General features: G+C 37.2%; 1 protein-coding gene across 1 annotated transcript; it reads left to right on the top strand.

Moving 5' to 3' along the window:
• Positions 1–586: 586 nt before the first annotated feature.
• On the top strand, positions 587–2,115 carry LOC137938470 (AT-hook motif nuclear-localized protein 20-like). Its single transcript, XM_068783425.1, has 3 exons — positions 587–628; positions 854–1,001; positions 1,173–2,115. Exons 1-3 carry the CDS (start codon positions 587–589, stop codon positions 2,072–2,074), a joined length of 1,092 nt encoding a protein of 363 aa, XP_068639526.1. The 3' UTR covers positions 2,075–2,115.
• Positions 2,116–12,182: the final 10,067 nt, after the last annotated feature.

Here is a 12,182-nt window from a genome sequence, read left to right as displayed (position 1 = left end):
CGATCCAAGTCCTTAATTGGGTTCACATAGTAAACTAACCCCTTCCCTACCCTGATTCTCTGCTCTTGAAAATGGAGTCGGTCAGCTTTTAGAGAGAGAAGACTGCGGAAGTTGAATAGGAAGAAGGGTAGGGAAGCATGAAAATGGAGGTTGTTGAACTACGAGGGTCTGTATTTTTATTTTTTTTATAGGAAGAATGAACATTTGAACTGTTCAGAGTTTTTTTTTTTTTTTTTTATAAGATCTGTAAGGGTTAAAATGTTAAAAGCTGAAGCTTGAGAGAGAAGAATTTTTTTTCTTCCTGTTTAATGTTTGCGTTTTTGAGCTTCGACTTGCTCTCGGCATTCGTTGAGATGTCGGGAAGCGAGAAAACGACTTGCTCCCCACCTGCTCACGCGCACGCGGACCCACAAAACCCTAATTTCCAAGACCTCTAAAAAGAGGAGAGAGAGGAGATCGGAGGAACAAGGGAAAGAAGGAAAAATATTAGAATAAGCTTGGAATTGGAGGCCTCGACACAAACCCATAAAAACAGCGAAGAAAAAGGAGGAAAGAGAGAAAGTGAGAAGAAGACCCTTTTGCAGACATGGCGATCTTCTCCTTCTTCTTTGGCTTTTGGATCGATGAAGCAAAAGATTAGGTTTTCATCTTTGCTCTTCTTTTTATTTTTAGATGTTTAGTTTGGCTTGATTCCAGAGAGATTAGGAGACGTTTATATGTTGTTGTTGGTGTTGGAATGCTCTTCTGATCGTTATATTTCTTTGAGTGAACAAAAGGATTCTCTTTCTCTTTTCCTTCTTGTGTTTGGTTTCCTTCTTTTCTTCTGAATCCTTTTGAGATTATTTCTCCCCAGCAGAAGAAGAATCTGATTCTTTTGGCGTTCTTCCTCATCTTATCTTTATATCCAGACGGAAGCTTCCTTCGGTTTTTGCCCTCGATTCTTGACCAGAAGGCCCTAGCAGGAGGGAATAGTAGGGGAAAAGAAGAGCAAGGCGTCTTTCGTCTTGGCTCCGTAGTTTTCTAGGTTGTTTTGATCGTCGTCTTCGTTAATGCTATCGTACTTAACAAGGCGGGAAGGGAGCAAAGTGATTGGAAAATAGTTCAACAGAGAGAGGGAGAAAGGTGTTTGTTGGGGTTTTTGCTGCTATATTCTGTGTAAACTTTTGCTTCAGTCATACTGGCAAACCGGTGGTGGGCCGGCCATGTTGGCCTGCCCGGCGTCGACCTGGCGGTCAGTCCCGGTGGTCTCAAGAAACGAGACCGTGAGGATGGAATCAACGATGTCGCCGGCGGTGGAGGTGCCAACAGCAACAACAGCAATACCAACAACAATGGAGGAGAGGAAGAAGAGGACCGCGAAAACGGCGACGAGCCGAAGGAAGGTGCTGTCGAAGTGGGCACTCGTCGGCCACGCGGCCGGCCTCCAGGATCGAAGAACAAGCCCAAGCCCCCCATCTTCGTCACCCGTGACAGCCCCAACGCCCTACGCAGTCATGTCATGGAGGTAGCCAGCGGCGCCGACGTGGCGGAGTGCGTCGCCCAGTTCGCACGCCGTCGGCAGCGGGGCGTCTGCGTCCTGAGCGGAACGGGGTCCGTCGCCAACGTCACTCTCAGGCAGCCGGCGGCGCCCGGTGCAGTCGTCGCACTTCACGGCCGGTTCGAGATCCTCTGCCTGACCGGATCATTCCTCCCTGGGCCGGCTCCACCAGGATCAACGGGACTCACGGTGTACCTGGCAGGCGGACAAGGGCAAGTCGTCGGTGGCAGCGTTGTGGGCACGCTGGTCGCCGCAGGGCCTGTTATGGTGGTTGCAGCCACGTTCGCCAACGCCACGTACGAGAGGTTGCCATTGGAGGACGAAGAGGACGCAGGCAGCAGCGGAGGTGGAGGCGGCGGTGGTGTCAACCATATGGGTGGCGGAGGAAGCCCTCCGCCGGGAATTGGTGGCGCTGCTCCTGGGATGCAGGACCTCTCACCCATGCCGATGTATAACTTACCGCCTAATTTGATGCCAAACGGGGGACAATTGGCACAAGATGCATATGGCTGGGCTCATGGCCGGTCACCTTACTGATCAGAAACCAACAAGAACAACCCAAAGGAAGAAGACGAAGATGAAGAAGATCCCGTTTTTCTTTCTCCTTTCTTCTCTCTTCTGTCGCAGATACAGGAAGGAAGATTGATCAACATGGTCTTATTTGCTGTTATTGTAGTGTGACGCAGTGCAGTGTAGTGTAATTCCCACAAAGAAGAAAGAAAAGGCTGTCATGTATATTTTACATTTTCAAAGGGATGCTTATTTCTCACTTTGCAATACATCCTGTGAGTTAGTATATTTATATTCTTATAGTGCTATATCATATGATCTGTTTTCTGCTTCTTCTCAAAGATAATATTCTCTAATGGTGATGATAGGAAATGGGTTGTTTTTGTTTCAGAAACAGAGCTTGAGGGGCCAGAAGCTGATATTCTCCTGTTTATTGATGTGGGAAGTCCATGGATCCATATTAGTATTCAACTTCTCTCTTCTTATATTATTTTTTGGTTTCAGATTACTTTTCCAAGTCTGTTTCTTCCTGTCTGGGAGACGACAAAAAGATAAGAAATTTTTTTTATCTCTTCGTATGAAGAAATCTAGTGTTTTTGCATGCAAAGATGAACTGTCAGGCTTTGGGGTTCTGTGAAACGAACAGGAAAAAGGAGACTTCACCCCTTTTGCTCCCCTTCTTCGACTCCATTTAATAGCACATTTACTTGAAGATCAGATACTGTAACCCAATTCAATGACAGTGTCGTATGCATTAAATGGGGTCAAAGAGCTGAATTATTGCTCAATCCTTTCGTTGAATATCTGCAAGAAGAAGGATAGTTCTTGAAGTTTGCTTGATTCGAAATATAAAAGAGTAGGAAGGGCCTGGAGTTTTCCTTTGGCATATCTCCATATTGGGTCCATTCAGGATTGAATTCTACAGAGATCCATTAGCAGGCTTTCACATCAGTAGATTGTCTTGGACTGTGTGAGAGCAAAGATGCTCATGGAAATAGGAATAAAGGGGGAGGTTCTCTGGGATTTCCTCTTAAGATAACCCACCTCTAGATAATTCTAGTTCTAGCGAACGACTTTCTCTCTCTAGTAGGGAACAGCAATCCCATCCTTAACTAGGAGAAAGAACTAAGAAGAAATCTGCTTTTCCTCTGCTTAGACATCTCAGTACCCCATTCAGTTCTAAGACTTCATAATCTATCGTTATAGTATTCAAAGAATCAAGGGTTTTTTGAGATAAAATAAGATTTGATATATACCTTCATTTTTATCAGTGTTGCTTATATAAAATTGAAAAAAGGGATTTTTCCCCCTTCTATGTTAAAAATTTTGTTCTTTTTCTTCTTTCAAAGTAACAACCCTTGGGAACCCAATAATTCAGTTGCCTCAATCTCCACAATGGGGAGAATGTAATAGAGAGCAGGCACCAACTTTAGCTGAGGTTAGCACAACAACTACTTGTTTTCACTGGTCAATGAATGAAGAAGGTGGATCAACATGAGGGTCCCCTTTCACATGGATCCCCAGGTTGTAGCTTATGTATCATAATATATTTTAATTAGTGACAACTTGCCACAACATGCCAATTCTAAAACAATAGTGCTGATGGACCCCATTGATTAAATGATTGTATTTCTTTTAATAAAATTTATCATCTTTGGACTAACACCAAAGTGATTCTTTACCATGTATCAAACATCATTTTTCTCCAATGAGCCATGGTCTACAATCAAATTTCATTATTTAATTAAGGCAAACAGGCGTGTAGTTGGCAAAACTTTTTTATAGTACTAACTCATCAATGAAGCTTGGTACAGACTCTTTGAGTTTTCATGCCTCAGAGTTGAAAGGAAGTGCACCCTCCAAAACCTAGCTAGCTCATGGGTAAGTTTAGCGGAAGATTAAAGGATAAAAAAACCCTAGAATTGATCCTCAATCTCATTCAAGTTGACTTTGATTTGTAAGTCATTTCCAAAGTGGCACGAGTTGTTGTTTCATTAGAAAGAGAGAGAGAGAGAGAGAGATTGACCGAGTATTGACTCTCATCCATTATTTGATGATAAAAAAACTAATTTGATCTAAAAATTAAAAATTTAGCTTTTTAGATGCCTTTCCTTGAAGATGTTGAAGAGCAACTATTTACATGGCTCTCACAACAAAAAGTTTCACAGAGTCAGAATTAATAAGGTGAAGTCTTACATGAGTCTCACAAGAGGAGGTCTGACAGAAGAGTCTCAATTAAAAGTGTTTTAGTTATGTTAGTCTTCAAGTTATGTTCAATTGTTCTGGGACTTATCTTTTAGTTTTTAACTTTGGGTGTAACTAGGACAAGGGTAGTTTAATTATAATTGAATTCTATCTCATAATTACATTAAGTCAATGAAGTTTTTCTCCTTTTCATAAATTCAGTATTGTATCAGAGCGGGTTCTATGAGTTGACTCGATCAACCCATAGAGATAATGTGATCCTTTTCTGATTTATCATCTCTAGCAATTTAACTTCGTATTTTACATTTTCCTTTCTTCCATGTTCTTGTACCTGTTGTTTCCTTAGTACTTGCACCTTCAGACTAAACTTTTAATACAGTAACTTATATATTGACGAAAAGGCTTTTGAGTCTACTTCCCAACTCAAAAAGAATTCTGGCAATCAGAGTTTTCTATAGAGGTTCGAGTTGTAGCAGAAAACTTCAACTTCCAAGCCATTTTATACCATTAAGAATGAGACTTTATATGGATAATTATACACCAAAAGAAAAATCTATAAGTCTATTTTCTTACTTATCCAACCAATTCTTAATCTGAGTTTTCTACAAGGAGATATCAATCTTACAAGAGTTAAAGATCATGTTGGCCATTGAAGAAAGAATACTCAGTTCGGCCAAATTAAAGAGGTCAAAATTTATCAGATTATTTCTCTCAAAAGAAGTATATTTTATGAAGAAAGGTTATACTTGGATGAATGGTATCAAAGTCTAGTTTCAGAAGTGTTGATTTCTAGGGTCAACACATAAACCTAAGACATCTTAAGGGAAGGAGTGAAGAGAGGAACTCTAGTTCTTGGGAGAGAGCAGAAAAGAAACCAAGGGAAAGAAAGAAGAGGAAAAGAGAGAGAGAAGTATATGGACGAATGTGAGCCAAGAAGAAGAGGCTTGAATGTTGTACCCTATGCCTTGAGGTTGTATTTATAGTTGTGTGAAGGTGTTTACAATTACTACAAGGCCCTTAGGGCTACATAGTTCAAATGAAAAAAAACATAAGAGGACATACACCGGCTTTCGTAATTACAATTCTATGTCATCTCTGAAAGTTCTCCTTATTTATTAGTCATGCCACCCCTACACATGTGGGTGTCTTTTAACACTCCCCCTCAAGCTGGTGTTTGTAACTTCACTTTGCAAATAATCTTGGTCAAGAAGCTTGTTTGCTTGAAAAATAAATTTTGATTGCCTTCACTTGATTCATCTTCTTCTTGTTCACATCTTGCTGGTAGTCTTCATCTTGTTCTCATCTTGTCTTCCCCTCACTTGATATTCTAGCCACATAAAACTTAATTACCACAACATGTGAAATTCTTTATTGTTGGTTACTTCTTTCTTGTACTTCTTCTACTTCTCCCCCTCAAGCTAGGGGCCCCTTTGTTCTTTACCAAGATACCCAGCTTGCACAACATAATGGTGAGAGAAGAAAAACTACTTCTAGTTATACATCAAAGCTCCATATACCAATCAAAATGGTCATAGTTTAAAACACACTCCGCTCAATTCTAAAGGTGAAAAATAACCCAACTTTAGGGCACAACAGAGAGATTACTCACTTTAGGGCACAATAAAGAGATTACTCACTTTTAATCACAAATCGCCTCTTGGGTGAAAATAAAAGATTTAACTCAAGGTGGATATTGGGCACACTCCTATACTTTTAGGTAATGGCTCTACAGGCATTACTTTGAACTGATTTTACCAAACACAGATTGAAGGAAGTACTTTAAGGAATTAAGGATGTGAATAAAAAGATAGCAGTTCTCATACTTCAAATAGAAGGCGGCGTATAATGCAGCTCTTCATACTTCCAAGTAAGGAAACACTTTTAGACTAATAAATGGATAAAAAACAACCAAGTTTGACTCAAGAGGGAGATAACAAACAGTTCCTTATGAACATGATGATTGAGGAAACTTAAAAAAATATGTCTTCAATAAGAATGTTTTGAGATGAAACATAAGGATGAAAATTTTCTAAAAAATAGACTTCTCATATAAGGCAATTACCTTTTAACACACCTCGACTAATTTGGAAAAAATATTCAAGAGATAAATTCTGAAATAAGGGAGATTTAAGACAATAATATTTGAAATTTAGAATGAGAAAACAAGACTTTCTATTTGAATATTTTCAGACTTTATAAAAAAGAAAAATAAAATCATAATGGGAAAGACTTCACTTAAGGAAACTAATGTAATATGAGATTAAACAAAAAAAAGTTTTATGGAAGGAAAGATAATCAAGTTGGTAAAATCTTGATTAGATTTTGAGAAAATCAACCAACATTAGCAACTCAAAAAGTAAAGCAAAAAATTCGGCATAAATTTGTATATTCACATGCAACAAGATACCGATATGGGCTATATGCTTTAAAAAGAAGAAAAAAATTGTAGTTGTGTGAAGGTGTTTACAATGACTACAATGCCCTTAGGGCTACATGCTTCAAAAGGAAAAAAAGACATAAGAGGACATACACCAACTTGCATAATTATAATTCTATATCTCTATGAAAGTTCTCCTTATGTACTAGTCATGCTACCCCTACACATGTGGGTGTCTTTTAACAAGAAGGAGAAAATTTCATGTCTTGTGAATTTATGGAAAAAAGAAATACTTCATTGACTTCATTAACTCATTATAATCAGAGTACATGAACCTCTATTTATAATAGAGGAAGGTAGTAGAGTCCAATTACAATAAAACTACCTTTGTCCCAATTACACCCAAACTCATACTCTTAAAGATAAGTCCTAGCATAATTAAATAACTCAATATTGATAAAAGACAAACATAACTCAAACTAGAACTCTTCTAGGATGTGACCATAAGATAAAGATGCCTTTGTGAGTCCTTCTTGATCTTCCAACTTATGTGAGAATGATGCCAGCTCGTGGTAATCATGGTGGATCTTACCTCTTGTGTTCTTGGGCCCATCTTGTGGGCCTTCCTTGGTCGTGTGACCCATCTTATAATACTTTGAGATATGTGGGCCTTCTTTGGTCGTGTGGGCTTGGACCTATCTTCCAATACTCCCCCTCAAGCTAGGGGTGAGAGAACAACATGAACTCCCAACTTGCTGCAGATGATGTATAAATTTTTTTTGTATAAAATGACACATCTTCCAATATGTCTTCATCTTCCAACACTCCCCCTCACGCTGTTGCGTCCTTCCATGAGGCCCTACTGGCATAATATAAGTGAGAGTAAAAATCACTCTTAGCCGGTAAGACATTGCTCCATACTCTAGTCCTAATGCTGGATGTAGGGCACACTCCATCTTCTGTACGTAGTGTGTCTATCGGCATTGCTCTGAAGTATCCATCACAGTGTCCCTCCACAAGACAATGACTCTCAAGTGGTAGGAGTAATAAAAGCCATTGCAAGATGGTGGGGGGGGGGGGGGGGGGGGGTGTAATAGGTTTATTTATAATGGTGTCCCAATCCGGACAATGACTCTCATGGTATTCCAACCGTGCTATTTTTGAGAGTTAGATTTATCATGGTGTCCCAACCGTGATATTTTTTAGAGTCAAATAAATTATGGTATGAAAGAAGGTATTGCGGCCACCTCTTCTTCATTAATAATGTCTCATCCAAAGAGACATAATAGCTGCAGCTGAATATAACACGACCATCTTCCAACCTATATAACACGAAAAAAAATAATAAACCTTGTAGAAGGACCCATGAAATAATCATAATCCGATATAAATATTTTTTCTTAGATCCAGAAGCTTCATCTTTTGTGCACCCCCTTTCTTGAATATTTTGGTCAGATAAACTTATCCACAACATATGGAATAAAATACTTCTTTCTTGTACTTCTTCTACTTCTCCCCCTTGAGCTGGGATGTAATGGCAGTGATCCCAGCTTGAACCAAATATCATAGATGTAGCAATAAGCTCAATAATAGAGATGTAGTAATAAGGCCTTAAACCAGGGAAAAGTGAGATATTTTCCTGATATAGCAACTCAAATAGTGATGCAAAACAATCGGCTTAAATTCGGATTTTTCAATACAACAGAATACCGGAATGACATTTGATTCTTCCAATGCGAATATATCTTTAAATATAGATCAGATTGACAACAATTTTTCTCCTTCTGAAACTAGACTTAAATACCTTTCATCCAAGTATAAATTTTCTCCATAAAATATAATTATTAGAAGATAAATAATCAGATAGATTTCGGTCTCTGTCATTTGGCTGAACTAAGTGTTGTTTCTCCTTTTTTACAAATTGACCATTGACTCTTCTAAGATCAATATCTTCTTATAAAAAACTCAGTTCGAGAATTGGTTGAATAAGTAAGAAAATAGACTTAAAAATATTTATTTTTATATATAATTACCTATATAAATTCTCGTTCTTGATAGCATAAAATACCTAAGAATTTGAAGCTTTTTACTGCTGCTCGAACATGTTTTACAATCTGACCTTTGCTGGTTTAAATATAGATTTTTCTTTGTAGATAACTCCGATTGGAAAAATTATTTTTTCCTTGGAAATTAGACTCAAATATATTTCCGCAAATATAAAATTTTCAACATTAAACTCTCATTATAGAGGTGAAAAACATAAAAATCTAGCACGTGTAGGGATTGAAAAAAATAACTACGAACCCTAACTGCTAAAGATGATAGATCAGAAAAGAGAATCTCATTACCTCTGTGGGTTGACCATGTCAACTCACAGAACCTGCTTTGATACCATGTTAAATTTATGGAAAAGATAAATATTTCATTGACTTTATTAACTTATTACAATCAGAGTACATGAACCTCTATTTATAATAGAGGGAGGTAGTAGAGTCCAATTATAATAAAACTACCTTTGTCTCAATTACACCCAAACTCTAACACTTAAAGATAAGTCCTAGCATAACTATAGATAAAAGATAAAAATAACTCAAACTAGAACTCTTCTAGAACGTGACCATAAGATAAAGATGCCTTTTTGAGTCCTTCTTGATCTTCCAACTTATGTGATAAAGATGCCAACTCGTGGTAATCATTGTAGGTCTTACTTTCTTGGGCCCATCTTGTGGGCCTTCCTTGGTTGTGTGGGCTTGGGCCTATCTTCCAACAATGTCAATATGTTTTATATTTAAGGAGATATTCACATTGGAGTTGGCAATGGTCAAGATACAAAATGAAACAAATCAAGAGGTCATAAAAGATTCAAGAATGAAGATTTTATGTCAAATTACGTATCAATTTAAATATTTTTTAAATTTAAATAATTGTCTGTTATGTATTGGTTTGTCGTATAACATACCAATTCTGAATTTTCACCACCATGAGGTGAGAGGAAATATTGATGAGTGAGAGCTGTTGAGGAAAATCTCTAAACTGAATTAGTAAAAGTTGGATTAATCGAGGTTTAATTTAAGAACACAAAAAATCCTTGGGTACCTAAAGGAAGAAGTCGATATAATTAAGTATGAAGTGGTGGCCAGCATTGTTGTTTATGGAGAGGAGAAGACACAAGTGTCTCATTCTCTAATGCCTCGAGTCACCTCCCTTCTATGATTCCTTATATTTTAAAGAAAACAAATAAGTATGAATTCAACTATACAATGAGAATCAGAAATAAGACGACTAACAAAGACTAAACTCTTCTATTAAATTCTTATACCCTCTCTCCTCTTTCTCTTTCTCTTTCCCCCTTAAGTGTGACTTGCTTGTCTTACTGATCCTTGAGATTTCTTTTGACAGTCACAGAATGCATTATCTATGAAGGCCATAAGTTCAGAATCAGAAAGGCAGTGGCCAAGGTACCAAAAACAGTAATCACTCGCTTGGCTGTTTCCGTCTCCAACACCTGAAATATGGACAAGAGATTCACTCAACATTGTAGAAGTCGCAAAAAATTTACAGTAATGATGAAACAGAAGAGAGAGAGAGAGAGAGAGAGAGAGAGAGAGAGGGAGAGAGAAGTCGCCTACTTCATTGATTCGACCAAGAGTTCTGTAAAAGAACCCATCTGGAGCCTCCTTATGATCGTCGTCGTCCTGAAAGAAATTCATGACGGAAATTACATCTTCAGCTTATGCTGTTGAGAATAGTGACTTGTTATCAACTGTGAAAGAATTTGCAAACCTGTTTGTTGAGGAAAAATTCACGAGCAGTCATTTCTTCTATGTCACTTTCGGTATTTTCAAGACTGAGTCTTCCATCAGGAAGCTTAAATATCCAATATTACGATCCAATGTCAAAAAAAGAGAAAAAAGAACACAGTTGTAGCAGCTAAGGTTGTATTCGGATAGTAGAAAAAAACCGATACAATATAAACACCAATAAATGTGACAGAAGAAGAAATATAAAAACCTCTCATTCAATCAATTTTTTTCTTCCAAAATAGTGTATATGTAGAAAGTAAGTTAAGATGGTCATTAGATTGCATAACTAGTACCCTTTTACTTGTTTAGGCAGCATAGCAATCAGGTATAGTGACCTCATAAGCTTATGGAACACTCAAATCTGTAAAATTTCTTCTCCTATTCACTATTATAATGTTAAAAAAATGTAACTTTCAAAAGAATCAATTAGATTAACTTGTAAAAAGTTCATCCATTTAAAATGACAATCAAAATAATGGTTGGACAAGGGCAATTTTACATTTTATAGGGCAAATGACTCTTTTTGTGTGTGTGAATGTGTGAATCTTCCATCAAATTTCTTAAACAACTAAATTACAACTTACTCTTTTCAGCCTAGAGATGGGTTTGAGTTGCAAACTATCGTTATTCTTTTCTTCTTCTTCTTCTTCTTCTTCTCCTTCTTCTTTTTCTTCTTCTTCTTTTTCTTCTATCTCTTCAATTTCATTACAGGAGTACAATGTGAATGCCCTTACTCCACCTTCCTCCATCTCATCAAACAAGGATTCTCTAATCTCCCTGTATTCAAAAAAGGCATCTTAGAATAGCAAATGGCGAAAAAATCATTAAAGCAAGATATCTAACAACGATTAAAATAAAATTCTACAAGGATATTAGAGAGACAGAGACAGAGAAAGAGGAGGGGAACCACCTATTATCCATGGCTTCCATTATTCAACTACCTTCTGAGAGATGGTGATGGAAACTAGAGTGGATCTTTTTATACCTTAAAACTCATTCGCGGCACCCATGCATGAGAACACAGTCCAAGTGGTATTGCAACCAAATAATATGTGTTTTTCCATCACGGAGTTTTGTAGAAAAATATAACAAAAAGAACGGCCAAGATCACTACATTTTCACAAAGGTGAAACGGATGTCAACCACCATATTTTGTTTTCTTCCCTCCAGTGTCGTGTATTTTAACTTTATAGACAATTGGAACAAATTGGTATGTTATACGACAAACCAATACATAACAGGCAATTATTCAATTTGATTTTATCGATCATAAAAAGCTTAATGACAATCTTGAACTCACACAAGCCGACTTCTTTACTTAGATTTGTCGAAAGCTTACAAAACTATCGTAACTATTATTGTTTGCTATGTTGCCTATTCAAAATATTTTTTACACTAAATTTTTTTTTTATATCACAAAGATCTATACATTTCTCTAAGTTGCACTTCATTGAAAGTTATCAATGGCATTGTGTGTCTTAATTATATAAGGTATTAAACCCTTGTGCAGAAGATTTTATCCAAATCGATAACAATGTTAATAAAATAATTCTCTTATTCACATTTTTGTATGTTAGACAACCACATATGGGGCAAATGGACTACGAGAGGTTAGATTAAAATAAAATATTACTTGTACGTAGCATAGGATTGAACCGAAGGCCTATGAAAATTTTCACTGTCCTATCTAGATTTCCTTGATCGTATAGACTAATTTGATTCTTTTATGAACAATATTATCATTTGGAGT

The sequence above is a fragment of the Aristolochia californica genome, unplaced genomic scaffold (genome assembly GCF_029961685.1).
Source record: "Aristolochia californica isolate CCGP_79_NKW_82.1479 unplaced genomic scaffold, dmAriCali1.0.hap1 SCAF_8, whole genome shotgun sequence".
Lineage (NCBI taxonomy): Eukaryota > Viridiplantae > Streptophyta > Magnoliopsida > Piperales > Aristolochiaceae > Aristolochia > Aristolochia californica.
Note: the sequence above shows the minus strand (reverse complement) of the source record. Positions and strands in the feature narration are given on the sequence as shown.